The sequence below is a fragment of the Brienomyrus brachyistius genome, chromosome 3, assembly GCF_023856365.1.
Source record: "Brienomyrus brachyistius isolate T26 chromosome 3, BBRACH_0.4, whole genome shotgun sequence".
In the NCBI taxonomy this organism is placed as follows: Eukaryota; Metazoa; Chordata; class Actinopteri; order Osteoglossiformes; family Mormyridae; genus Brienomyrus; species Brienomyrus brachyistius.
In genome coordinates, this window is record NC_064535.1 from 3019357 (window position 1) to 3046919 (window position 27563).

General features: G+C 53.1%; 1 protein-coding gene across 4 annotated transcripts; it reads left to right on the plus strand.

The window, feature by feature from the left end:
* Nucleotides 1-736: 736 nt before the first annotated feature.
* Nucleotides 737-27563, plus strand: anapc1 (anaphase promoting complex subunit 1). 4 transcript variants are annotated; one of them, XM_049008565.1, is made up of 48 exons: nt 737-951; nt 2079-2315; nt 2597-2758; nt 2941-2983; nt 3073-3173; nt 3637-3719; nt 3878-3951; nt 4101-4249; nt 4359-4576; nt 5726-5947; nt 6071-6166; nt 6457-6547; nt 6645-6710; nt 6832-6969; nt 7233-7379; nt 7562-7622; nt 9504-9691; nt 10153-10227; nt 10577-10845; nt 11496-11587; nt 11956-12104; nt 12987-13065; nt 13351-13387; nt 13693-13766; nt 14174-14367; nt 14878-15104; nt 16089-16207; nt 17144-17415; nt 18692-18926; nt 19001-19092; nt 19626-19760; nt 20035-20117; nt 20256-20334; nt 20418-20492; nt 21003-21049; nt 21486-21576; nt 21955-22008; nt 22223-22458; nt 23799-23885; nt 24510-24627; nt 24824-24901; nt 25027-25094; nt 25201-25339; nt 25599-25685; nt 25779-25874; nt 26527-26725; nt 26994-27128; nt 27329-27563. In XM_049008565.1, exons 2-48 carry the CDS (start codon nt 2103-2105, stop codon nt 27454-27456), a joined length of 5901 nt encoding a protein of 1966 aa, XP_048864522.1. In that variant the 5' UTR covers nt 737-951; nt 2079-2102; the 3' UTR covers nt 27457-27563. The 4 variants fall into 4 exon arrangements, with proteins under 4 accessions (XP_048864522.1, XP_048864524.1, XP_048864523.1 ...); XM_049008567.1 differs by having other exon boundaries at nt 14174-14352; XM_049008566.1 differs by having other exon boundaries at nt 4104-4249.

The window sequence follows — 27563 nt, forward strand, 5'->3', positions numbered from 1 at the left end:
TCACTTGCGCCAAATGCAGGGATGATGGTCACTGGGTCTGCAAACACTGCAAAGTTTGAAACACTAAATTTTTTTTATAAATAAAACAGACTTGTGCTTCCATATATTTTGTGAATGTGTGTCTTTCATATTTGCAGGTCAGTCAGCATGTGGGATATTTGGTATAGATATGGCAGACTTTTGTGAAGGTTTCCATGTCACACACAGAGGTTTAGCCTGCCTTGGATTTTAGCTGCTCTGAGTAAAAAAATGCAAATGTGCCAGGCCTCACAGGTAATGGGTGTGTTTGCACAACAAAAGCAGGAGGACAATGGCCCAAGAAACTCTCAGCAGGGATGCTAGTAGGTGTTAGGCCCAGGGAATTTACGCAAATTTGCGTAGATTTGGCAGTTCTAGTGTTAAAGGACTCATTCTCAGTCCTAACCCTAAACCCGAACCTTAACCGACACCCATCACGCAACCCTGAATAAGGAATCCAGGCTGGTACAAGAACTGAGAGCTCAGAGCTCAGCAAATCTGCCAGTGTGAATAGTCACTGTCATTTAAAAACAAACGAGGCGAACACTTATGCATTATTAAAAAACAAAGGAAACCAAACTACAGTGGTAGTAGATGTTATTTTAGAAATAAACTGGGTGAATTCTGCAGCAGATGCTATTGGGTTTCCCTGCTTAGCGGAACTTGCGGGGATTTTTTTTCCTCGCGCAACACGCAAATCCGCTGGTGATTGGTCAGAGGATGCAGAGGAGCATCACGGGAAAGCAATATGGCCGCGTCCTTTTGAAAAAAAGTGCTGTTTACCATTCGCTTTAAAAAGAGTATCTCTGTAGTTTCGCTGTTTTCCGTTAAGCTTTATGTTTAGCAAGTGTCGGTCAAGAGAGAGACGTCTAATAAATATCTATATTAATATACAAGGACTCCAAGAGCCAGCCGTCGACCATTTATTAACAGGTTCGTGACACATCGCCCGTCTCCGGTCCTTCCTATGAAGAATTATGTGCAGTAGTAACCGGCTACTTACACATCACTGACTGGTCTCCACGTGCTCGCTAAATCAAAACACAATAATTAACGTTATAATTAATTAATAACCTGTGGTATGACTTTTCTGGTTGTGTCGAGACATGCAGGAAATGGGTTTAACTAAGCAGCTTAGTCATGCTGGAAGTTTTTGCTTCTTTTTCCAAAGGCTTAACTGTATTAAGCCTTAGTTAACTCTTCTGGCATACGGCAAAGTATATGACAAGCTAGCTAAAAGAAAATTATACTGTCTCTGTTTTGGTTGAACAGGCATTGCATTTGTTGCGTGTGACATTTTTGTGGGAAATTTGACAGGCAAGCACTGGATAAGATAAGAGCCTTTGATTGTCATTTGTGTCAGCTACACTAGTACGGGTACAGAGGAATTCAGTATACACAGGACACAAGGCGGCGTAGGCACGGACAAGCATAGAAATGTCTGCAGGATTCCTGCGTGCTACCGAGATATTCAGAGAACTTTTTAAAGGTAAAAACAAAACGGTGCTAAGTGCGTCACGTTCACGGATACAAGGAGCGTATTTGCTGGGTTTAATGTACATGATTTGCTTAGACAAAGTCTCGCGTCAAAGATGCCTTTTCTGTAATTGTGAGTTATACGAATATAAAAATGTCAGATTTCGTGTGATTGGTTTGTTTAAAGTCTTATTTATTTAATTTAATCTCAAATTGAGAAATACTGTTCCAGAGTTAGATTTGTTTTTCGTTCACATTTGTTTATATTGTGGGTATTTTACCGCGGTTATTTTAGCTCCGATGCCAATCTTCCTTCAAAAAAGATAAACCCCAGGCGAACTTGACTTAGTCCCTGATAACTTCCAGAAACTCCACTGGTGGCATCAGTAGTCTAGCTTGTGAAGGTGATCTTCGTTTGTTTATTTGTTTGTTTGTTTATTCTGTCTATCATTTGCATCTATCCGATTTAATTTAGCTTGACATTTGCTCCATTTGATAATGCTGGGGTATTTTCTGCTTCCACAACATGTACTGTATATACTAGTCGCACTAGGTTTACATTTTCCCTTTTTCCCCCCGCACAGAAATAATGCTGATATCTGGGACTCATGTCGAACGTCTATGAAGAGAGAGCCACAATGATAGCCGCAGGGGAATTGCAGTGGTTTGTTCCGTTTGGCCGTGAGCACTGCAAGAAGCACCCGAATGCCATCAACCTGCAGCTGCGACAGCTTCAGCCAGCCTCAGAGCTGTGGTCTTCGGATGGGGCCGCTGGGCTGGTGGGCTCCCTCCAGGAGGTCACGCTGCAGGAGAGAGAGAGAGTGCGTCATGACCAGCAAGCCTCTGCCAGATACAGCCCTGTTACATGGTCACTTCTTAACCTTAGCTGGCCAATACTTAATTTCTATTTAATTTTATTGAAATCCCACCTAGCGAAGTCAGCTGTATAGACCTGCTTGTGTGCTACCAGTAATCCATAGCAGGTTATATGTACCACACATCATTTTCAGATTGTTTGGATGCTAATGCCACTGTCTGCTATGACAGATTTGGTCAGAGGGGAGGTTCTGGTGACCCAGCTTATTGTCTCCTGCTGCTACAGGAATGGTGGCAGCTGAGCAAAGGGGTGGGTGTGACCACCCAGGAAGCCGAGTTTGAGGAGGAGCTGTATGTCGCGGGAAACGTGGTGATTTGGAGCCGTGGCAGCAAAAACCAGGCGTCCTACGTGTACAAGGCCTTTACTGTGGACAGCCCGGTGCAACAGGTTGGTGAAGAAGGATGCAGGCAGAGAGAGGCTGCCCATTGGTCAGATCTGCCAGACTATTGGATTAGACTTTCCGGAATGTATCATGCACTCTGCTGATTGTTGACCAACGGCATTCAAATGCAAGATCCTTGACATACAAGTGGACTCTACTCTATTCCTCTCTTCTTTTTTTCCTCTAGGCTTTGTGGTGTAACTTTACTTTGCCTCAGAAGAAAAAGGATGGTAAGTATCTTATGAAGGTTCTAGAAGACCTGCTCTTCCTCCCCCATTGTTTTGACCGAACCAGCCCCCCCCCCCGTCTATCATTTCAGAGAAGGAGATTGTAGAGCAGACCGTCTGCATCGTGCAGAACACCTGCGTCAACGTGCACAGTGTGACTGGGAAAGACTTCATCTCCCCACTGCCCTTCCAGGTCCGTTTTCTTGTGGATAATTTAGCGCCTGTCGCCGTTAATTCTGAGGGAGCCTCATGCTACTGAGAGTCGCTAAACACGGCATTAGCCTCCCTGTCCTGTATGACTCTTTGGTACTTGGGAAAGCTTTGCCCTCAGTCTGCAATGATGCTGCTATTTGGCCACCCCAGACTGTGGAGCCTGGTTTGGCGCTGATATTGAAATATTCCCTAGAACCAGTGCATTTAACTTCTAATGGTCTATATTGGGGGAATTGGCACTCAGCCTTCTGAAGGGATGAGGCTGGAGAATTAAACTAGCAAGTGGCTGCATTAAATTAATTAGGGTTAAGTAGTACAACATTTAGACAGATAATCTGTGTGTATAAACTTGCCTGTATTGATATAGTTCTGGTCTTGTAGTGGTGGAAATTACAGAAGAGCCTAATCAGTTCCTCAGGGTTATTCTCTCCCCCCCCCCACAGGTCTCCACCCTGTGGCCCACCAAGTTTGGCCTCCTTTTTGAACGCAAGAATCCAGCATCCGATGCCCCCATGAGTCCCCCGAGGTGCGTGCACCACCCCCCCACACCTCCCCCCGCGCTGTCACATGTGTTATAAGCTACTAGCCCTGCTGAATTGCTCCATATGTGGTGGACAGCATTAGCAGGAAGACGTTTCGCAGATGCAGGCCCAGGTAGTTTTGCTTTATACACCGTTTTCCCAGGGAGCCACTGCCCACAGTGTTCAGCATGCTGCACCCCCTGGATGAGATTGCCCCGGTCGTCTGTAGATCCTCAGGTAAGGCTGGTTCTCAGCATTATATCACCTCCCCACTCCTTCCATCTCCTGTCATGTGGTGTTGTGTGCCCCACCGCTACTGTATGCTTATTGGCCCCGAGGATAGCTGAGCCATGTCTCTGATTGGTCGCTGTCCCCTCCACCCCCAGCAGGCCTGTTTGAAGCGCCGCGCGTGCAGTACGTGTCGGATAGCACCCTGAGGATCGTCTTCTCCAGCTGTGAGCCCTCCATCATCATGACCTATGACACTGTGCAGCACAGCCACACAGTGTGGGCACTGCGCAGGGTCACCACAGAGGTGATTTCTGATATCTGATACCCCGAGTTAGACAGAACTTGTTTGTTCTGAAAGTGTGCGCACCGTCCTGCCCTCACCACCACATCCTGCCCTGTCCTGCCCTCAACAGGAGCGGTCTATGGTTCTGAAATACTCGGACCAGCCGGTGGTCCAGAACTTGATGGCCCCTGGATTCCTGAGCTCCCACCTCCGCACAGTCTCCAAATTGGAGTCTCTAGCCTCCCCTTACCACAGCTGCTCCCTGCACGGCCAGACTCGTGTGACTTCGTCCCCAGGGCTGCACTCTCGTGTCCACTCACCGAGCATCTCCAGCATGGCAGCCCTCAGGTCTGTGGGCCTGCAAGGCTCTAACATTACCCTTAGTATTAGCCTTACCGTTAGCATTACCCTTAGTGTTAGCCTTACCGTTAGCATTACCCTTAGTGTTAGCCTTACCGTTGGCATTACCCTTACTCTCATCCTTAGTGTTAGCCTTACCGACACTGTTGGCATTACCCTTACTGCCACCCTTAGTATTACCATTACCCTTAGTGTTAGCCTTAATGTTACCATTACACTTAGTGTTAGCCTTGCTGTTACTGTTAGCGTTGCTTTTACTTCCACGCTTAGTTTTACCATTACCCTTAGCGATATCCTTCTTCTTACCCTTAGCCTTACTGTTACCCTTAGCATTAGCCGTACTGTCACCCTTAGCCTAATCATTACCCTTAAGGTTAGTTCATACTTCACTTTTCCGCATGCACTTTCAGACTGTGGGCTATCGTGCATCCTGAAGCTGTTGTTTATACTACATTTGTCTGTGGATGCATGTGGTCATATTCAGTGCAGGCATAGAGTAGGTGAACAGTTTAAAAGTTGTTAGTCTAGGCTTAGAGGGTGTTATAGTAATATGGCATACCATGGTATTTTTAAAATACCAAATACCTTCTGACAAAAGTAGGTAGGAACCCCCCCCCTCACCCGCTTGGTGAATTTTATTACAAGATGTCAGAATTCCGCCATAGTGCTGCTTTTGGAAATGCCGTGTACCTCAGAATAATGTCTGGACAGAGTGAAAAATGACATATGTGAGTGTCTCCGATCTTCCTCATCCAGCTGCTCACTATATCTACTACAGCCGTTCCTCTTCTTCTACTCTTTTGTCGCTGACTCTGAAAGTCCACGCTGCCACCTACTGGAAATATGTAATCGGTTATTTTGCACATGGAAGGTTGATGCCCATTGATGCGCAAGGTTTCCACTAAAAATCTGGGCTACATAGGCACTGACTGCAGCTCTCCGCAGCCAACTATTGATGAAATTCACGTCATGTCCCCTTGTCCGCAACCGAAAGTGCCTGAAGCATTAGCATTGGTTAGCATTGGTTAGCATTGGTTTCACAGTTTGAATTGGCGAGCTGTGCTGCTTGATTCTAAGCACCCAGATCCTCTGTCCAGCTGACTGACATTTGATATCTTTTGTTTAACCGTCCAACAGCCGGGCCCACTCCCCCAGTGCGGCGGCGCCCTCGTTCTCCAGTGCCCAGCGCTTCAACATGTCGTGCCACTCCCCACGAACGCACAGCCTGCTGTCGTCGCCGACCAGCATGCTGAATGACTCGGGTGTGGCCCCTGAGGCAGAGCCCCTGGTCCCCGAGCTGTGCATCGAGCAGCTGTGGACGGAGACATTGCCGGGGGGCAGGAGCGACTCGTCGCCCAGGTCTGGGTGTGAATGTGCTCCCCCCCGCTTCAGATTCAGATGATTTCATTTGTTATGGCTTCTCGGAAGTTGCTGGAAAATGACGCCACAGTAGGTCGAGCTGCTCTGCCTGTCGCCCCCCAGGGAGAAAAGCTGCCAGGCCACAAAGGTCTTCATCACATCAGACCTGTGCGAGAACAAGTTCCTCTGCTTCCTTGTGGAGTCCAGCCAGCAGCTCAGGTGCGCCGGCTGCTGGCCGCTTCATTCCATCGCATTTGTTTTGCTCTCTCCTTGCTTGCTTCCTTCTTATCGTTTCCACGCGCTTCTCCTTCTTCTCTGCCTTCTTGTCCTGTTGTTCCTTCACTTTTGCTCACCGGCTGCTTTCCTTCCCCCCCCCCCAGCTCCTATTCTTTTTCTCTCCGCCTTACTGTCACCTCCTCCCCCACCTCCCTTCCCGCGTTCCGTTACCTCGCTTTTCCTCGATTTCGTCAGGCTGGAGGTGTTCATGGTGCCCTTGGCTTTTCTGGCAGGTGTGTGAAGTTCATCGAGAGCAACGACCCCTCCCAGCTGATATTCGTCGCCGCCGCCACGATCCCAGCCAGAGATGCAGCGCCCCTGGAGGTAGGAATGTGACATGTCTCATGATGCCGATAGATGGATATTTTTTCAGCTTGTGCTGTGTGTGGAGCTTAATTTTTGTGGTTGTTTTCTCCCCTAGAGCATCGATGCCATGTTGGTTTTGGAGCCCAGCGGATGCCTGGTCTTGTATACTGGCGTCTCCAGGGTACCTGCCTCGGGCCTCAAACCTGTATCTGTTGACATACTTTGCCTGTCCGCCTGACAAGAGAGCTCACTGATGAAATTAATACCGATTTCTTTTATCGTCCCGCTGTCCACTGCTTTAGGTGAGCAAGGTGTTCGTATCCGGGCTCCTGACTCCCTCGCTGGCCATGACGGGCACAATGTCCCACCCTGGTACCCCCGTGGAGGGCATCAGCACCCCCGCTAAAGCCACCGGACGCCACATGAGCTGCCTTGATGAGGTGAGGGTGTACATTTGTGCCCCGGTGGGCCGGCGTCAGTGGCTCGGTAAGCGCATGTCAGACGTCTGTTGGAATTAGCGCAAACTAGGTCTGGACTCGGGGCAGGAGGGGTTTGTAAGTCCACTCCTGTCGTCGTTGTTAATATTCTGTGCAGTTTTACAGGAAGACATGGATTCCCATGGTTCGCGTCACTCGCTGCACTGTGAAAGGGCTGAAGTCGATTTGGGTGCCAGTGCGGAAAATGATCAAGTAATCATCCGCAGGTGGTTCTACCATCTCCAGTGTGCGAGCTGCGCGGCTCCACCAAACACCACGAGTCCTCCTGGCCCTGGCTCGATGACTGCACCTTCCAGCAGGTGGCGCCATATGTCCACGCCCTTCGGGATCCCGTCCACAACAGGGTCACCCTGGTGAGTGACTGCCAGCACTGCAGAGACAGGGGGCCTGGACAGGGGGCACCATCGGAAATAGCTTTTTTCCCTCTTTTTTTTTTCTTTCTTTCTTACTCTTCAGATGTTTTGTTACAGTATTTGTTTGCCGAGTGATTGTAGGATGCGCAGTTGGGCTTTTGACAGTGTCTCTGCCCCTTTAGGAGCTGAGTAACGGTAAGATGCAGCGCATCGCTATCCCAGAGATCGCCACGTCAGAACTGGGTGAGGCCTCCGATTCCCTCTTCTGTCTTAATGCTGAAATGTGACGTTTATTCCCGTGGCAGAGGATGGGAATGGCTTCTCCTGCCCCCCTCTCATCCTGAAAGCCCATCCTGGCCTTTTTAACTCTGCCAGTTCAGCCCCTGACACACCCAATGCCCCCTGCAGCCCATCTGTAGGGGCACAAACAAACTGACCCCCTAACCACCCCCAGGGCTGGTGCCTCAGACACCATAATAGCTGTGGTCCCACTCCCACTGATGGGGGGAGGGGGGGTTTGATATGGGAAATGAACAAGCAGCCACAGCAAATGCAGATCTGTGTGTGTGTGTTTGTGTGTGTTTGTTTACCCGGTTTTTGTTTATTGCATTTAATTCCCACTACACCATAACTCTTGTTGCAGGGAGGGAAAGAGGCCCGTTAGCTGGATTCTGCTGGGGGGGGGGCGGCCTTCTGGGCCTGTGGGGGCATGATGATATTAGAGGCGCAGGACTCCCCTAGACGCAGTGTAATGGCTCGACGTCTCGTTCAGCGGGCCGCCCGCTGGCCGCATGCCAGCCCAGAGCGTCTGTTTTGAATCTCGGGATCCTACAACATCTAATCAGGGATGTTGTATTCTGGGTTTGGGGCCAGATCTGGCCATTACTGTCCGGGTGATGCTTTTACTGCACTGACTGCAGTGAGGGGGTCTGTGCCGGTGGGGTCTGTGCTGCATCACACCTTTGCTATATTTTTCTTAAACGTGATTTCACGTTCGATCGATTCCCCTGGCAGTTTTTATTCCTGCTCTCTGTTTTTCACAACATAAAAAAATGTACATTTTGCAGTGAGTGATGAGTTTGATAGTATGAGATGTCATTCCCAAATCCTAGGAGGGGTCCTGCTCCTGTTCCTAAAACCTACAGCTATCTAGACGGATAATAAGGAACGTGCTTGACCCAGAGGGATGGTTAGAGGTTTAGGAACAATAATTTGGAAAATGTGAAACGGCTAACGTCATCTTTATCTCCTCGAAGCAGGTCCTTAGTTAATCGATCTTTAATTAACTTAAGGAGTTGTGTAACCCCAGCTGGTTTTCTGAGCTGGAGACGCTCTAGGGGGCGCTCAAGCGAGGCGTCAGATGGGGAAAGTCATTCCAGGAGTTCCCACTTTCACAGCGGGGTTTCGGAGCTGCTCTCCGCTGTCGACGTGCAGTTTCAGGGTGGGCTTGGGGAGGGCGGGGAGTGTGGGGGGAACCTGCCCATTTCTAACTGATATTCAGCCACCTGCGAGTAAATTCTGCTTAATGATAAACTGAGAAATACTTGCTAAGCAAGAGCTTTATTATAGTTGCTGACTACTGTTAGGGTTTACGGGGCCCCAAATTGCGGTCACTTAATGGTTATATTGAGACTGAACTCTGTGGTCAATTGCATTTGGGGAGGTGTGTGGCCCAGTGGGTTAGGACCCTGTGCCTGTGATTAGAAGGTTGCTGGTTCCAGTCCCAGGGTCAGCAGAGTGATTTCATGGTTTGGGCTGTTAAGCCCCAGTCCCTCTGGACACTCACTTTAATGTCATTTTTGGATGAGCTGAATAAAATGTCAGTGTAATGTAACGGTGGTTCAGAATTAGGGTGGAGCACCAGCTTGGCCGTTCCCAAAGAGCGTCCTCCGGAACCCGGGTCCGTGCCCGTTTGGGGTCGGGTTCCTCTGCGTTAGCCGGCCTGAAATCGTTGACACGCGGAGTCGTAAGTTTAACGAGGTGGTATTTAAAGAGCCCGAGTCCGACCTTTCGCGGAGTTACTGCCAGCCTCCATCCCTTCGTTGCCATGGGGACGTCCCGATCATGGCCGCATGCCGGTAATTGTGTCCTCCTGACTCTGTGCCCCCCCCCCCCCACCCACAGTGAAGAAATGCCTGCAGGCCATCAGGTTCATCCTGCCCAAGGAGACGGCCATGAAGGTCCTCACCAAGTGGTACAACATCTACAACGCCCCTGGTGGGCCCAGCTCCCACACCGAGTGGAACCTATTTGTGACCTGCATCATGACACTCATGGGCTACAACACCGAGCGCCTGTCCTGGACCCGCAACGTTAGTGCCTCCCAGAACCGGGGGTTTTGGGCTCTGCACCATGCTGCCCCCCTGTGGCTGAGCTTCACCATTCCTCCTCTTAGGGGGAATCCTCGAGTCTGCGACAAAATGAATAAGTTGCTATTCTAGTGTAGCACGTTTTAACGGGCAGGTTTATCACTAAATGAGTTATTGTGATTTCTCCAGACAGAATCAAAAATAATCTAAAGAATATTTTTATAATTGGTGATGAATGGAGTCTCTGTGGAAAGTGCAGTACCAGGTACAGTCCCAGTGTGTGTGCCCCGACGAGACCTCTGGGCCTCCCGTCTGGGTTCCTCCTACACTCCAGGTTCTCCTACACGGCAGGTTTCATACACACCGGCTTTATGTGCCCCAGTGATGACTAGGCGTCGCGTGTTGGGTAAACACTGACTTACACGCTAGATGAGATGTTCCTGACCGGGGTGGTCTTTTCACAGCTGGATTTTGAGGTTCCCCTCTCGCCTGTCATCGCACCCAAGAAGGCCCGGACCTCGGAGATGGGCTCAGACGAGGTAGGCTCCCCCCCCCGCCCGCCCCTCTTTTAATTACCTCGGGCTGGTTGACCTCCTGGCCCGTGGGAACTGTCTCGCCAGCCTGGTACAGACATGCCGAGTGGGTGTTTCTTTCGTCTTTTTTTCCTCTAAACCGGTTTTGCCGTCTCAGTTTCGCAGCCCGTAGGCGAGCTCAGTTCCCCGCCATCGCAGGAGGGGCTGACCTCCTCCCACAGTCGCTGCTGGGTCCTGGGAGCCTTTTAATCTCCCAGCGAACACACTCCCAGCTCTGGGTGTCTGGCACTAAGCTGTGTTTGATGATTCCCGCTCTCATAAATACACCCCCCTAAACCGGCCTCTTCTCCCCCAGGACTGGGAGTATCAGCTGGCCTCTGATTACCACTGGCAGGTGGAGTCGCGGAGGTTGGGCAGCGTGCTGCACCTGGAACCCCTGGTGGTGGCGCCGCTGCGCACAGGCGAGCCCTCGGCCCCTCCCCGCCTGGATGCCGCCGCCCCGCTCTTTAGTCACACCCCCGCTGTCTTCTTCGTGCTGCACCTGGTTTACGAGGACCTGAAGCTGGATGAGCTCATGAGGAAGGGGGCCCACCAGCTGGTAGTGCTGCTGCAGCAGCTTGCGCGGTAAGAGGCAAGGGGGGGCGCTTCTGCCACAACACTGTGTACTGGGAAAATCATGGGGTCAGGACATGTATATTCAAAATTTGTTCTAATCTCCGGCAAGCTCATCCCCTCTGCCCCCCCTAGAAGGTCTTCTGGGGAAATGACACAGACCAAAAGGAGGTTTATGTGCAGTTGCACATGAATTCAGCCCAGAAACGAAACGATGGCCTTTCAACAAGTGAATGAAAGGGGGGGGGGGGGGGGGGTTGGTTATAAAAATCTGAGTGAACAATAGTGTGGATTGATGGCACTCAGAGAGCTGACCCTCTGGTGGGTGGGGGTGGAAAACCCAGAAGTGTTACACAGTCCTCATAGCAGTGCTGGCTCCAAGGGGGGGTCACGCTGTGGATGCGTCCTGCTTTGGGGCCCTGAGTCGCCATGCGGGTGGGGGCGCAGGGCCCCCGCTTCTCACCCTGCACTCTGTCGGGGGTGATTACACGGACCGTGCTTGTCGAGTGGGTCGTTTGGGGTGGCGAGCGCCGATGCACGTATCCAGGCATATCGATCACGGCTGGCAAAGGAAATTGCTGGAGAGTGGGTCGTTAATCTGTCGCTAATTGCTGGAGAATGGGCTGTTAACCTGTCGCTAATTGTTTAACCATCTTTAACAGGGATCTGCAGTTAGAGGAATACATCGATCTTTACTGGCGAGATTATCCCTCATTCATCAAGACCTTCAAGGAGACGTGCGCCATCGACCCTGGTGAGGGTTCCATCGATACCGGTCCAGAGACCCAAGCATGGTTTCCCTGACGACACAGTCGGAATTCCGCTGAGCACCGAGTCACCTTTCACTGGCTAGGGTGGGGATGTGGGGTGGTGATCTCTGGATCTGATGGATGTACTTGGTGTTGGGCCTTGGGATTATGGGATGTAAAATCTGGGGCTGGGGTTAGGGTTAGGGTTAGGCACCTTCCAGTAACTGAGATGGGGTTAAAGGTCAGCCAAGGTGGCCATATTACCTTATTGTACAGTGTCATACATCACTAGGTTCAAATGACCTGTATCTGAATGGTTGCTGGTAGTCATGGCGATGCAGTGAGTGACAGCTGTTCGCCCCTCCTCCTCCAGCTCAGAAAGACCAGATGAACAAGCCGTCCTTCGTCCTGGAGGAGCCGCCCAGCATCTTCGGGTGGCTCAGCAGGTGCCTGCGGGGAGACGAGGTGTCACCCTTTCCATATCTGCCCGGCATCTGTGAGAGGACCAAGCTACTGGTGCTGGTATGAGCCAAAATTAGCTTCAGAAAACCAGTACTAACCAGTCTGTGTGGAATTTGACCCCCCAGGGGTGTTATTTTTAATCCAGCAGGGTCCACAGAGTGGCTGATGTCTTATCAGATAGAGGAGTTCTGCTTTCTGGTTGTAGATTTCAAGCTGCTAAGTAGATCTTTTGATGTCTGGAGTCAGTCCCCAGCTGAGTCATTAACCACGGCAAAGGTCACTTGTCTCCCGTGCTGCGTACAGACCAGACACTCAGGGATTTGCATTAATCAGGGTCCCCGTGATTGAGGACCGGGCCAGCATGGCCCTCATTTCCGACCGCGGTGGAGGTATTTGCCACAGAGTCATCGAATGGATGGCCGCCGGGTCTGAAATGGCTGCCCCGGCTGGGGGCTGGCATGCTTCAGGAAATAAGTTTTACTTCCCCTGTTTGTTTGCTGAAGCGCTCGCGTTGTGTAATTAATTAATCCCTGGGGAGCAGGGAATCGTGTTTGTGGCCAGGCTGACAAACACCGACCTCCTCATCCCCGCAGTCCCGCCCCCTGCCGCCTGTCTGTCATGTGACCGCGCCGTGAACAGAGTGTACTTACCGCCGGTGACATTTTCCATGTCCGGTGAGTTTAATTGGCTCCGGATTGAAGTCGGAACCTGCGTGAGATTCGGAAAGGTTTGCACATTTATGGCGGACATCATTACCGCCCCCCCCAGACCAAACGATTCCACCTGCTGGTAACAATCAAACAGCCTGTCAGTTCCTCCGAGGGCTGACGTTGCAACCCAGAGTTTGCGTGTCCGCACACATGCCCGCGTGTCCGCACACATGCCCGCCTGTCCGCACACATGCCCGTGTGACGCGTGTGTTGCCCTCTCCTTCACCCCCAGAGCTTTGCCCTCTACGTTGTTGCCGATGAAAACTCTGTGACCACGGACGTCTCCAAATACCTGTCGAAGGTCTCCGCAGGTAGGGGGGGGGGGGCAGCACCGGCCGCCTTCCTCGACTCAACTGACAGCCCTGAATTAACTTCCTGTAAAAACAGCCACCAGGGGGCATCAGCATGGGACCCAAGCAGCCTTTCCATCAGGGCTGTTGGCAGCCTTTGTAATTCTTGACCAGTTTGGTGCTTATTGAGGAGATGTTACCATTGGCTGTCAGTCCCTCACCCTGGGTGGTTTGGATGTTTCATTAATTCTTCATGTTGGCTTGTGATCGTTGTTTGTGACACTTGTCATGTTGTCCTTTTGACAGGCCAGAAGAAAAACCTGAATGAGCAAGTAGGGAAGAGGTACGCGATTATCTGCTGCTGTTTGTTGTCTCCTGGCCCTGGCGTGTGACAGAAAGCCGTGTGACAGAAAGCCGTGTGATCCCTGCACTGGCCTGTACACGCGCTCCTGTGTTTGATACTTACAGCAACTCGTTCCACCAGCACTGTTCTGTCTTTTCCGCTTGGATATTTTTCTCAGTTTTCCGTATTGCTTAGTCACACTGGATTGAGAAAAACAAGGCTTCAGACCTCTATTATATGAGAGACCTGAGGATTTAAAAACCCAGTGAGATAAAAGCTTTGAATAAAAATGTTTCCTTTTCCAGACAAAGTGACACAAATCCCAGCGCACATTACTGCAGTCTGGCAGAGAAACTGGCCCTCTGGTTAACATCCTCAGGTAATAACATCACGGGGTTGTGTTTTGTAACTCGTGTCTGTCTTCTAGAATGTTCCGGCAGAGTGTGGTCCTCCGCTGAGGCGGTAACTTTGCCGTCTTGGTCTTTGTGCTGTTTCAACAGCACTGTTCCCTGAAATAAGTCTCAGATCACTGTGTGCCTTGTAATGAGGTTAGTTTGGGAGTCTTTTTCAGATTTAGAAAAATCTCTGAAGTAAATATTGGGTTTTACTGCTGGTCACAGTTTAAAACTATTTTGACTCTTGCGTTATATTTCAGTGGGTATAATGTATATTTATTTTCTCCAGAAGTGACATTCCATGAATTTTAGAACGCCGCAGTAGAGCTGCAGTCTCTGTGAAGTCTAAATGTCGAGGGCAGGATTTAAATCCTCTGTGGTCTGTCCTCAGGCTTCACGCTGAAGGACCTGGAGTCGGTGCCCTTTGGGGTGGCCCTCCCGATCCGCGACGCCATCTACCAATGCCGTGAGCAGCCCTGCTCTGATTGGCCAGAAGACGTCTGCCTGCTGATTGGCCGGCAGGACCTGACCAAGCAGGCGCACAGAGTCACGCTGGCCAGGGGCAAATCTGTGAGTCGGCATCAGGTGCTTTGATGTTCTCCGTCCTGGTGGCCGTCGTTGTTTCCAGGCAACAGGAACCATGGAAACACAGTTCACAGCCCCTCTGCTGATTTAGGAATTTGTCCTTGTCTGGGAAGTCGCAGGTTTGAATCGGACAGGAGTCGTACGATGCTTTGGGCCTTGAGCAGGGCCCATGGCATCAGCTGTCATTCCGCAATCCTGCTCAGATGCTCATGTGACATCTGTGTTGAATAAATTCTGAGAAGAACCATGTTTTTGCTCCAGATGATTAATGACGCACTTGGGCATTTAGTAGATATTAGGAAAATTTGACAGAAGAAAAGTTTGATGACCACTGAATGTGGACTGTATATTCAAGGTATCCTAAGCTGGACCATTGAGGAGCAACAGAATTGCCTCGTCTAGTTTTATGTTCGTCGCTTAAGAATTTGGAAGTCGAGGTTGTGTATGTGGGTGGAGTTTGCAGACGCCCCGCCCACTCCTCCCCCTTTGACTGTGTGATTGGCTGGCTAGACGATGGGCTCGGGGCTGTCGCTGGAGGCCCCGGCGGCGGCCGAGGTGGACGAGGAGGAGGACGGCATGGGTGACATCGAGGGCGATGTGACGGCGCTGATCTGGAGCCAGGACCTGCGTGTGCAGGAGGTGCGCCGGCTGCTGCAGAGTTCGCGGCCCGTGCGCGTTAACGTGCCTCACCTGCCCGAGGTCAGCGACCACGAGTACATCGAGGAGAAGGAGAACAAGTGAGTCCGGTCAGACACACACACACACTCGCCTTGCTCCCGGCCTGCAGAATCGATCTTCACCAGCACTCAGGCCACACGACACTCACCATACTAAGTATTAAATGACCACAGTTAATAATTTATTCCTTATTCCGGAGATGCTGAAGCAGCATGTTCTGCTGACAAGCTCGCTAACTACCATCTTCTAACTTTACTCTCTAGCTATTTAGCTTTTCAACCAATCGGGGGGGGGGGGGCCTCGGAATCAGCAAACCTGAGAGGCTTCAGGGCCCCCCCCCCCCCCCCCCCCCCCCCATAACCCTGATCAGGAGGATGGGGGGGTGGATAGATAGACTCCATAATTAGCTCGTTATGCCCAGCGAGGGGCTACGGCGGCATGTCTGACAGCGGCTGATTGGCCAGTGTCCTCCAGATGGAACTAGGCGGTGGCCAGAACAGGATGTGTTCGCGTCTCGGGTTTACCTGCCGTCGGGCATGACGAACTTCCCCACGTGATCTCTGGGAGGAGCACCGGCAGAAAATGCCTGCGGCCCGGTGATCTGCCGCTGAGTCACTCCCTGGTCGGCACAGTCATTTACGCCCGTCTGAAGCTGATTGTACTTATTAAATCACTCTCTCACTGTAGGGCTGTGACTCACCGACGTCGCAGTGAGAGGCTCTGACTCCCTCATGCACGGGGGCTGTCGGCCTGTTCCACACCATAAACATCCATCTTTTCGTATTTGCCCTCTGACTCTCTGCCCGCGCTAACGGCTAATGGCTAGTGGAGTGCAGGGCCCTGAATCAATGGGTGGCTTGTCATTTTTTGGGGCCCCATTCTAGAACACAGTCTGGTGCCCCCCCCCTTCCACATTCACATGTTTTAAAAACTAAATAATTCACTTGCATGTAGTGTGAGAAGATGGTAGCTCGTCAGCTGGTTAGCGGGATATGCTGTGGCAGACAGCCCCTCCCGAACATGCTGCTCCTTGTCCTCTGCAGGCTGCTGCAGCTCTGCCAGCGCACCATGGCGCTGCCCGTGGGCCGCGGCCTCTTCACGCTCTTCTCCTACCTCCCGGTGCCCACCGAGCCGCTTCCGGTCCCCAAGCTGAACCTGACTGGTACGTGGCTCCTCCTCCCTACCGGACTCCCTGCTGCGGCCGGCTTGTGTTGGTTGTTTTCAGTAACTCCCAACGCTCCAGAAACACTTTCCATCTCTATCCGACTAGGGCAAGATGGTGTAGGCGAAGAGAGAACTTCCCCACGGGGATCAATGAAGGCTCATTATTATTATGATGATTATTTAATGTGTGGGACTGCTCCCTGGCCGTTTCTCCTGTCCACTGGGCCCGTGCGATCGTGCTGGCAGAGGCTCCATGTCTGGATCCGCTTAAGGAGCGTGAGACACATGCGTCCAGATGGGTCCAGCTTGTTTGGGGTGTGTGTTTGGAAGGACACCACAAGAAAGCCGCTCTGTCCCTGTCATCGGCAGGCTGCCTGGCCACCCGCTCCACGCACTGAAGCCTCAGCTACAATTAGGGCTTATTTTTTGCTTCAGGCCTCTTATTTCCTCATGTTCCCATCAAAAAGGGTTCTGGTACCTTGGACTGGTGGTGGGCTGGGATCCAGAGGCTCAGGGCGGCCGTGCCTCTGCTCATGTGCTGTAGCCCCCTGACATTGCAGCCTTAGTGGGGGTGTGGCTCTCTGTGCTAGTGGGGGCGTGGCTGATCTGCAGCCGGATTACTCATGAAAATAATACAAAAAAAAAAAATTGAATTTGATATGTATTTATGAAGGTTTTCTCATTGTCTCATATCTGCATCGCTCTGCTAGCTGGTATCCACCACTTGTTGGTTCAGCTTATTTGGTTTCATGCTCCGCCCCTCAGTCTGACCGTGCCTGCTCATTGGATGGCACCCATTCTGTTGTCCCGCCCCTCAGTCTGGCCGTGCCTGCTCATTGGATGGGATCGGTTCTGTTGTCCTGCCCCTGGTCTCACTGTGCCAGCCTCCCAAAATAACATGACCCATAGCTCGCTCCTTCTTCTCGAACCTCAGGCCGGGCCCCGCCCCGAAACACAATGGTGGACCTTAATAGCGGCAACATCGACGTCCCGCCCAACATGACCAGCTGGCCCAGCTTCCACAACGGCGTGGCGGCCGGCCTGAAGATCGCGCCAGCGTCTCGCATCGACTCTGCCTGGATCGCCTACAACAAGCCCAAGAGTGCCGAGCTGGCCAATGAGTACGCTGGCTTCCTGATGGCCCTGGGGCTTAATGGGCACCTCACCAAGCTGGCCACGCTCAACATCCACGATTACCTCACCAAGGTGACGGCCCCGCCCCCCAAAGCCACTTAGGGATTGTCTTCAAAGTGCCGTCATTATTTTATTCAGTGATTAACTGACACTGTTTATCAAAGCCTGCCTGTTAAGAGATTGATGTAATTGGAGTTTGGAAGGTGGCCTCTTACCACGCACTGCGAAGGGTCCACGACAGGAGTAAAACTGCGCTTTTGACATCTGTTAAAAACGCGACTAAATATTTACGCTCCCCCGATGTGCTTTTTGTTTGTCCTTTTTGTCTGACGTGGTCTGTCTGCTGAGGTGTTCATTGTGGTGAGTTTTCAGGTTTCTTTTTTGTCTGTTGTTTCCGGGTTAGACAGCGGGGCGGTGGGTCATCCACGCAGGACACGGAGCTTCCTATCGGCGCGGCTGACTGCTTCTGGATCAGCTCTCAGAGCGGGGCCGGCGGGGTGGAAATGGCAGGGCGCCGATGTGCCGCGTTCTGCTCCTGTCATCCTGTTATGCTTCTCACATGAAAGCGGAGGAGGAGGCGTGTGGCGCTGGGCGCCGTTTCGCTCTGACGTTTTCCATGAGCGTGACGCATGTTAACCCTTACATTTCCAGTTAGACCTGCCTTTAACACTGGGCTGTGGTCAGTGGTGATAAGCATCGTGTCTGCAAGTCTGATATCTTCAAAGCGTTTCCCCCCCCCCCCTCTTCCTTCCCTCCCTCCCTCTCTCTCTGTTTTCTTTCTCTCCGTTTGCTGGCTTTTTGGCTCTTTTTAAATACAGTGCAGGCATTGTTGTTGTTGCTGTTCCGAATGGCCTTGTGTGAGACCCGCCTACCGCCTGTATTTACCCGGCCTGCTGTGAACCAAATGTGGTAACGGGAATCGTTTGATCTCACCAGTTGTTTGTCTCTGCTGGGAGGTTTGACAAACAGGCAACTCGTTTGAGGGGCAGGTTGACCGTCGGCGCTATGGAAGTATCTTATGGTAGGGGGGCGTTGTCGTGGGGGGACAGATAAAGCAAAACAGTGGGCCTGCCTTCCTCTCGGGGAATTTCAGTCGCAGGTAGCAATGTGGCCTCCTGTCCCCCAGGGGCACTAGTGCTCCTTGGTAGCTTTGGGGTGTGTAAAGAAAGCTAGTGTGGAGTGGGGTCTTGTGAGTGGGTGGGGAAGCAGTTGACTCGGGTGCGAAAATGTGTGTGATGTGGAATAACTGACAGGAGACCTCTGAGTAATGGGCGCCCCCTGGCATCGTGCCCCCTGTCGTCTCGGCTGTTACGTGAACCTGCCCATTTTGTGTCATCCCCCCCCCCAGGGTCATGAGATGACCAGCATCGGGCTCCTGCTGGGCGTGTCGGCCGCCAAACTGAGCACCATGGACATGTCCATCACTCGGCTGCTCAGCATCCACATCCCCGCCCTGCTGCCACCGACCTCCACCGAGCTGGACGTGCCCCACAACGTGCAGGTGGCCGCCGTCGTTGGAATCGGCCTCGTCTACCAGGGCACTGGGCACCGGCACAATGCCGAGGTCCTCCTTGCCGAGATCGGTGCGTCCCGTCCGGTCCCGAGCCCATGCTGACCTTCCCACTGCCTCTGGTTGACTGTTCCTCTGCTGTCACAGGGCGCCCCCCAGGGCCAGAGATGGAGTACTGCACCGACAGGGAGTCCTACTCCTTGGCTGCCGGGCTGGCCCTGGGTATGGTCTGCTTGGGGGTGAGTAGGGGCCGAGGGGAGATGCTGAGGGCCCCCTGCTGGTCCTCCTGTGTACTGCCGTCCTACTTTTCTTCAAACTCTTAACAGCCTGGTTAATTTGAGAGATCAATCGTTGATTGAGAGAGGCTCCACTAGTCCGGTGTTTCCCCAACCCAGCCCTCAGGGATCCCCAGATGGTCCACAGTTTTGCTCCCTCCCAGCTCCCAGCCAATGAAGAATGCCGAATTTCTGGCATAGATGTGTGGGGAGCTTGGGAGAAGCAGAAATGCGGACCATCTGGGGGTGCCTGAGGGCCGGCTTGCGAAACACTGCTCTAGTCAGCAGGGCGTGATGTCTAGAGGGTCTTCCGCTTGTGAAACCATGACAGATTCCTGAAGTGCGTTTCTAACGACCTGAGGTTGAAAGCGGCATCTCCTCCTGGCGCCGCCTACAGCCCAACAGAGAAATTCATTAAATGGTCTCAGCTTCCTGCTTGCATGGTCTGACTTGTGTTAACCTTGCCCCCTGTCTCGCCCCCTGTCTCACCCCCCCAGCATGGCAGTAACCTAATAGGTATGACCGACCTCAATGTCCCTGAGCAGCTATACCAGTACATGGTGGGAGGTCATCGACGGGCCCATGCAGGGGCCAACCGGGAGAAGCACAAGTCCCCCAGCTACCAGATCAAGGTATGACGCCCCCTGGGCAGCCCCTCCTGTTGGCTCCGGTCATTTCCCACAATCCTTTTCTATTGGATCAGGCTGTTGCCGATACGCTGACCTTGTCCTAGCCTTTAATCTGTGGCCAGACATCCTCCTCCCCCTTTCGTGTCTGTGCTGAGGTCAGGTCTCTTGTGTCCGTAATTTCCATAACTTTTCAATGGCCATGTCTGAATGCTGGGACCTATTTGCTTTGCTAATTTATGCATTTTTGTTTGTTTGTTTGTTTGTTTGTTTTTGACAGGAAGGCGACACCATCAACGTCGACGTCACCTGTCCAGGAGCGACGCTTGCCTTGGCAATGATCTACCTAAAAACAAACAACAGGTAATCTGGGCAAACCAGTTCGGATCAGGCTGCACTTGTTGCTCGCCTGTCAGCCGGTTGATCCGTCGCTTAGCGACATGCTGCATTCCTTGGGCATTCTTTCCCATTGCTGATTGGCTGCCCGTCACGCCCTTGCAGGTCCATTGCTGATTGGCTGCGAGCCCCTGACACCATGTTCCTTCTAGACTTCATCAAACCGGAATTCCTGCTTTTGAGGGTGAGTCTGTGGGAACTTTCCCTTAGGAAACAGCGTGACATGGGTCCCGGTCTCCTTACGCCGTTTGCCCCCCTCCCCGGCAGACCTTGGCTCGCTGCCTCATCATGTGGGACGAGATCCTGCCAAACGTGGAGTGGATCAACAGTAATGTGCCCCAGGTGAGCAGAGCATGTCTCTCCTGGGAGGGGTAGGTCCTCAGACATTCCCGCACACAAAGGCTGCCTGGGATACCTTCAAAGTGACCAACTAGTAGATTAGCGTCAGAGGCTATAGGAGTTCTTCCTTGTAGCCTTTTTAGGTGTTGAAGGGGAAGATGATACAGGGGTTTAACAGGACAGCTTTAGTACTGAAAAAACAATTCCTGACTTCACTCTGCATGTTGGCAGGCCCCACTTCCTGTCTTAGTGGCCCCACTTCCTGTCTTAGTGGCCCCACTTCCTGTATCTGTAGCCCCCAACTCCTTTGACCTTGTCGGTGTTCCCGTCTGTCTCCTGCCAGCTACCTCTCCTTTTTGCCCGTTCCCGTTCCCGTTCGGAATGGTCAGCATGACTTGGATGTTTCCCCCCAGTGTGTATAAAGCTCATCATTGATGTCAGTGATAATGAGGCACAGATAACCTGGTAACAGAAATGAATAATATTCTGCTCTCTGGTAAATTTCTTCCCTAGATTATCCAGGCACCTCCCTCTGAGGATATGAATATGGAGACTCTGGCGTGAGTATAGTCCATGATGCCTTCTAATTCACTGCGGATATATTTCATTTATTTGCATTTGTGTATTTTGCAGGTGCATGTATTAAGATTGTTTCGCTGTGTGGGAGAAATGAGCGTTTGAAACCTAGGGGGTTGGGTTATTGTATGCTGTCAATCACACCATTTTTAACTTTCATTGGTTGAATCAAATTGCAGCCCCGCCCCCCGTTTTTTTTTTTTTTTTGAATGCCCCTCTCTCCCTTTCACGATGCAGATTTCACTCTGCGGTGTAACTAAGCCCTTGGCGCTCGACTTTAGCTGCGGTTTCGCCTCGTACTCCCCTGCCTGATCTGACCATTTTTGTTCATTTCTGGAGAGACTGCCGCAAACTGAGAAGGGCGTGAGTTTCGCCATGGTCCCTAAGCTCACACTCTGTCTCGTTCCTCTTTTCAATCAGCCAAGCCCACGTCTACATCATAGCTGGAGCCTGCATGGCGGTCGGCTTCCGCTTCGCCGGGTCGGCCAATTCCGACGCCTTCGACTGCCTGGTAATGCAGATGAATAAAAGTCAGGGCGGGACTACAGACAGAGTGTGTCAGAGATGCCCTGAAATCTCACCTGCCCGCTTTCAGCACCCCCTCCAGCTTACTCACTTACCCTGAACAGCGGCTTTAAGCATCCAGTCAGTTAACTTCATGGGATAAGCACTCACTGTTCTGCTGTGTTTGGTTGTTTGTTAATTTTGTAGTTTTGTGTGGAAGCCTCTGTTATAATTGACATGCTGCCCTAGTCATGTGACTTTGACAAGGAACGCCCAGCTTGCTCTTAAAATAAGATCAAAATTAGGAACAAGCCAAAAGCAGATCTGATACCTGCAATCTGGTTAAATTTAACCTGTTCTCTAACCACCCTCCTTCCCCCCCCAGTACAAATTTGCAAGGAACTTCATGCAGTGCCTGACACCCTTATCTGCGACTGTCGTAAGTCCCTCCCCCATCAAGTGGTGTTCAAGAAATGGTTAGCATCAGCACTTCACAAGTGCTCAGTGCAAATCAGATGAAATGAGTAATTATGGAAGCCTTTATTTGCTCAGATATTGCGACGAACCGCTGAATATTTCTGAATTTGCATTTGGTGTATCGTGTGTTTTGAAATGATAAATGCATGCAGCGAGTGTCTTTTGCGCCCCGATAGAGAATAGACGACATCGACCGACTGAACGCGCACATGTGGCAGATGGGCCACTACAATGTCCAGACATGCCTGAGCATGGTCCTGCTGTCCATCGCCATGGTGATGGCCGGATCCGGGGACCTGCGCGTGCTGCAGCTCTGCCGCTTTCTGCACCGCCGCACCAGCGGCGAGATGAATTATGGCTTCCACATGGCGCATCACATGGCACTGGGGCTGCTCTTCCTGGGAGGGGGAAGGTATGTGCCCCTAACCACACCCGGCTCCTCGCTGTGACCCCCCCCCCGCTCCCATAACGGCTAGACCCCTTAAATTCAGTGACCTGCACTCGTAGCCTCTAAATGGGAGCGATGTGCGGCTCAGCGGAGTAGGACCCCATGGCTGCGATGAGGTCACAGTGATGTCACTGATGAGGTCACAGTGATGTCACTGATGAGGTCACAGTGATGTCACTGATGAGGTCACAGTGATGTCACTGCTAGGCCCTGCCCTAGGCCTTGAGCCCCAGTTGTTTCAGAGACTGAGCCTGGTTTCTCAAAAACGTGCAGCGTTTTATGTAAGAGTGACTCCTAAATAAATAAGATGTGAATGGCGGAGGTAGGGCAGCGCTGGGCTGCTGGCGGGTCGGTGTGTCTTTAAGCGCCGGAGCCCGGAGAGTGTCGGCCCAGCATGTAGGGTTGCTGTGTTTGTGCTGGGACTCGTGATCCTGCACAGAGGGAGGGGTCACTACACCCCCGCTCACCGTCCCTGTCCCCTCGGACATGCCGGCGCAGCTCTCAATGCGCCGCAGCTGTGGGTGGGCTCTCGGTTTGTCTGCGGCCTGGGGAATGCAAGGGGGGGTGGCAGAATCGTTTTCAGATGTCTCTTTTGCCGGAGGCACTGCTGGTAGAAACCAGCTGCAGCTGGACGGAACCAGCCCACGCCAAGCAGGCTGAGCCCCCCCCCCAGACGCACACCACCCAGGGTCTGGCTCTGGCTTCCTGCCGCGCCCCCCTCCCGCCTCAGGAATGATGCTGCAGTTGTTTTCTGTGTCTGAATACGTCACGTCTCTCCACTCTACTGAGGGACCCCCACCCCAGAGGGATCCTGGCTCGCATCCCGTGGACTGCTTGGGGTGTGGCGGGTGGGCGGGGGTTGTTCCCACGCAAGGAAGGGAGTTGCCAGCTCCCTCGAGTGACGGCAGGAGCCTGGAATTTGGCGGCCTGGAGTCGGGTCAGGTTCCCCCTCCGCCGTTGGTGGGTTGGTGGAGTCCGATGCTGCTCGGTCCTGCCCTGTACTGCTGACACTCTTTAGTTTGTCAGCGTTACATTTCTCATGGACTTGCAGCCCCAGATCTCGGATACGGGCATTTGCCGTCCCTAACCCCCCTGGCAGTGGTGTGTCTTGCACCCCCCCCCCCCCCAGTTCGCGTCCCGTAACATTAGCGGAACACTTTCCTAGTGTTTTTTTTTCAGCCTTTGTGTGTTAGAACAGGAAACTGGGTGTAATCAACCAGCTTTAGTTTGCTTTTAATTAGAGAATAAGAGAATTTCGGGGTGGGATGTTTTCTCTGACCCCTGTGTGCACTTGTGTTCTCCAGGTACACGCTGAGCACCTCCAACTCTGCCATTGCTGCCCTCCTCTGTGCCTTGTACCCCCACTTCCCAGCGCACAGCACAGACAACAGGTAGGGTGCCCCCTTTATGCCGTGAAGATGGGTTTTATTACATGGGATTCAGATGTATAATTTTATGGGTAATATCTCTAGAATCTCAAGGGGCGGGGCACCATGGGGTGATGTGTCTCAGGGGGCGGGGCACCATGGGGTGATGTGTCTCAGGGGGCGGGGCACCGTGGTGTGATGTGCCTCAGGGGGCGGAGCACCATGGGGTGATGTGTCTCAGGGGGCGGGGCACCATGGGGTGATGTGTCTCAGGGGGCGGGGCACCGTGGTGTGATGTGCCTCAGGGGGCGGGGCACCATGGGGTGATGTGTCTCAGGGGGCGGGGCACCGTGGTGTGATGTGTCTCAGGGGGCGGAGCACCGTGGTGTGATGTGTCTCAGGGGGCGGGGCACCATGGGGTGATGTGTCTCAGGGGGCGGGGCACCATGGGGTGATGTGTCTCAGGGGGCGGGGCACCATGAGGTGATGTGTCTCAGGGGGCGGGGCATGTTTGCACTTTAACAGACACTAATTGCAGTTACGAGTATCATTCTATACCTTTTGTAAGATGCTGCCGTTGCTGAGCCTATAACTCACTAAATTCCTGCCATGACACTGATGCCTTGGACACCCCCCTCCCCCCCCCAGGTATCACCTGCAGGCTCTGAGGCACCTGGCAGTCCTGGCGGCTGAGCCCCGACTCCTCATCCCCGTGGACGTGGACACTTGCAAACCCTGCTACGCCCTGCTGGACGTAACTTATAAGGTGCGCCTGCTGTGCCCCCCCCCCCACACACACGCCTGCTGTGCCCCCCCCCCCACACACACGCCTGCTGTGCCCCCCCCCCCACACACACGCCCGCTGTGGCCCTGACACTACAGCATCTTGTATCTGTAACTGGATGAATACCAACGTTCATGTCATGTGACTCTCTCCCTCGGCACCTTTGCCTGTCCACCAGGAGACCCCGTGGTATGAGGAGACCACAGTTGAGTTGATGGCCCCCACCATGCTGCCGGAGTTGCACCTCCTCAAGCAGGTAGCTGACGACCCCCCATTGCACAGTTTGATGCTCCGCCTATATCCATGTTTATAATAAACCCTGAACCCGCGACCTGCCTGCCCTGGCTTACGGATGTGGTGGGGGGGTCGGGGGGCTTGCAGGTGAAGGTGAAGGGACCCCGGTACTGGGGGCTGACTATCGACACCAGCAGGGGGACCCAGCACCTGCAGTGAGTATTCGCCTTGGGGGGTGGGGTGGGAGAGTCAGCCTCGTGGTTCCTGCTCAGTTTGTATGTCCTGGCTGCCCCCCCTGAGCCCCATGTCCCTCCCCCGCAGATCCATCCTGTCCTGCGACGGCGTGCTGTATGTGAAGCAGCGCGCCGGACAGCTCCCATATAAGGACGACCCCCGTGGCTGGAAGAGCCTCCTGGCCCCCAGCGTCAACAACCGCAACCCGGAAGTGCGCACATTCAAAGTAGGAGCCCTTGGCAAAGTGAAATGGGGCGGGTCAAGTCTGTGTAGGTGTTTCCATGTGGACCCCTCCCTGGCCGTGGCCCCCAGCCAGCGCTGGGTCCAGTTGGGAGCTTCCCATCCCAGACGTGTTTCCATGCGGGTGCAGATCGGGTGTCGGGCTCCTCCTGCCTGGTCCCCATGTCCCTCTGCCCTTAATGCTCCAGCCAGCGTCCCCCAGCTACCTTGTTCCCAGCTCCTCACTCCTCTGTCCTCCCTCTCAGCCTGAGGCCATTTCCACTTTCACCTCGGACGCAGCGCTGGTCTCCTTTGCCGAATACTTCTGCAAACCCGCGGAGAACATGAAAGAGGTGAGCTTCCCCGCCCGGCGCTCCCGCTCCCTCCAGGCCTCTGTCCGCTCCCCCTGTTCATCTGCTCCTTCTGGCCCCGATGTTATTCCGTAGAAACAGGAGACGTTGGCTCTGTTCTCTGCCATCCTGTACGAGTGCGTCACCCAGGAGATCCCCGAAATCCTGCCCACCTACATCGCCGTCGATCAGGTGAGTGGCCGACGCCTCCCGCCTGTGACGAAAAGCCCGGCAGTCCTGCATGACACAGAATTCCTGAACCCATCTGCCTGCCTGCGCTTTACGTGTCTGTACTTGCAAGGCTGCTGTCCTACAGTGACCTTTGATGGTTGCATTACACTGTCAGAGAAGGAGTACCAGTTTGTACCTTTGAGGGTACAACTACTTGTCACTGGGGCTGTACCCTCAAGGGTCCGCCAGTTGTACCCTAACTGTGGGTAAGTGTACCTTTCATTCTAATTTAGGGTACAGAAATTGACCATGGGGGTACATTAATGTTTGAATCTGTACCCTTTTTTCTGATCGCGACCAGCGATGGCTTACAGCTGTATCTGCTAATTAAGGAGGCCTTTTACCATACGGCATGTAAACCTTCTGTGTCCTGCGTGTGATGGAGACAGCAACAGAGTTTATCACCGTTCAAGCCGCTCAAGCTACAGTGGGGGGGGCCAGGGGGAGGAGATTTTCTTTTAGGCGGGCCCCCAGAAATGACAAACCCTCCCCTGGATGGAGAAGGGGCTGAAAGTCACCCCATAGCCCCCAGATGCATGGGGAGGGGGAGCAGGGGCTGCGCTGGCCGGTCTGTCTCTGACGTAACGCCCCCCCCACCTCCGTCCTCCCCCAGGCTGTACAGGGTCTCCGCAGGGGCGAGGTATGCGAGACCTTCGCCCTGTGGCAGGTGAAGCTGGTGCTGGAGCTGTGTGACAGCGGGGTGCTGCAGGAGCGTCGCAGGGACCCCCACGGCCGAGGGCTGCTCCTCAGCTCCGAGTTCCTGGCCGTCATGAAGTGCTCCGCCGACCAGGCGCTGGACAGCTGGCTCTGTGGTGAGACCCCCCCCCGACACACACGCACACACAGCGTGAAGGTGCGGCCCCAGATGCGCCGCGAGGCTGCAGTCTGTGCGGCGGCTGGTCTGTCTCTGCGCTCCGGCCGCCTCCGCTGGCCTGGGATAGCTGGGTCTTTAGCGTTAACAGCTTATCAATTAAACCGAGAGCGAATGGAAAGTCCCCAGTAAGGTAGATATGCAAAAGCGTCTGCGTCTGCGCGGGAGGCGAACCACACAGGAAGTGTGTGACACCTCTGCTCCGGCAGACGACAGCGCCGTCCTGCAGAGCTACCTGAGGGGCCAGGCCTGCGCCGAGGGCCCCGACTCCACTGCGCTCGCCTGCTACCTGGTCTTCCATTCCATCCCCAGCTTCAGGAAGATGGCCGTCGACGACTTGGAGGGTAGGAGAGCTACAAACTGGTCTGTCCCCCATGAAGACACCAGACCCGCCATCTTTTCGGGGTTTAGTTATAATTCTGGGGACACAGGTGGGGGGGGGGGGGTGATGATGAGTCATATGCAGTTTTATTTTTAAAAAGCGAAGTCGCCGGGTAGTGAGGTGTATCTGCGCCCCTTCATCCGTGTCTCCCTCCTTTCCCAGGATGCACTTCTTTCCCGCAGCTGCTGTTGAGGTTCAGCCAGCTGGGCGTCCCCGTACGCGCCCTGCTCCGCCTGGCCCCCCTGCTGCTGAAGGCCGGAGACCCCGTGGGGGGGTGCCCTGTCTTCTGACCCTCCTCCCTGTCTGTCTGGGCTGCACAGACGCAGTAACATCAAACCTCACTTAAGATCATTTCTTACCAAGTGCTGTACATAAAGTTATTTCTTTTTATGTGAAA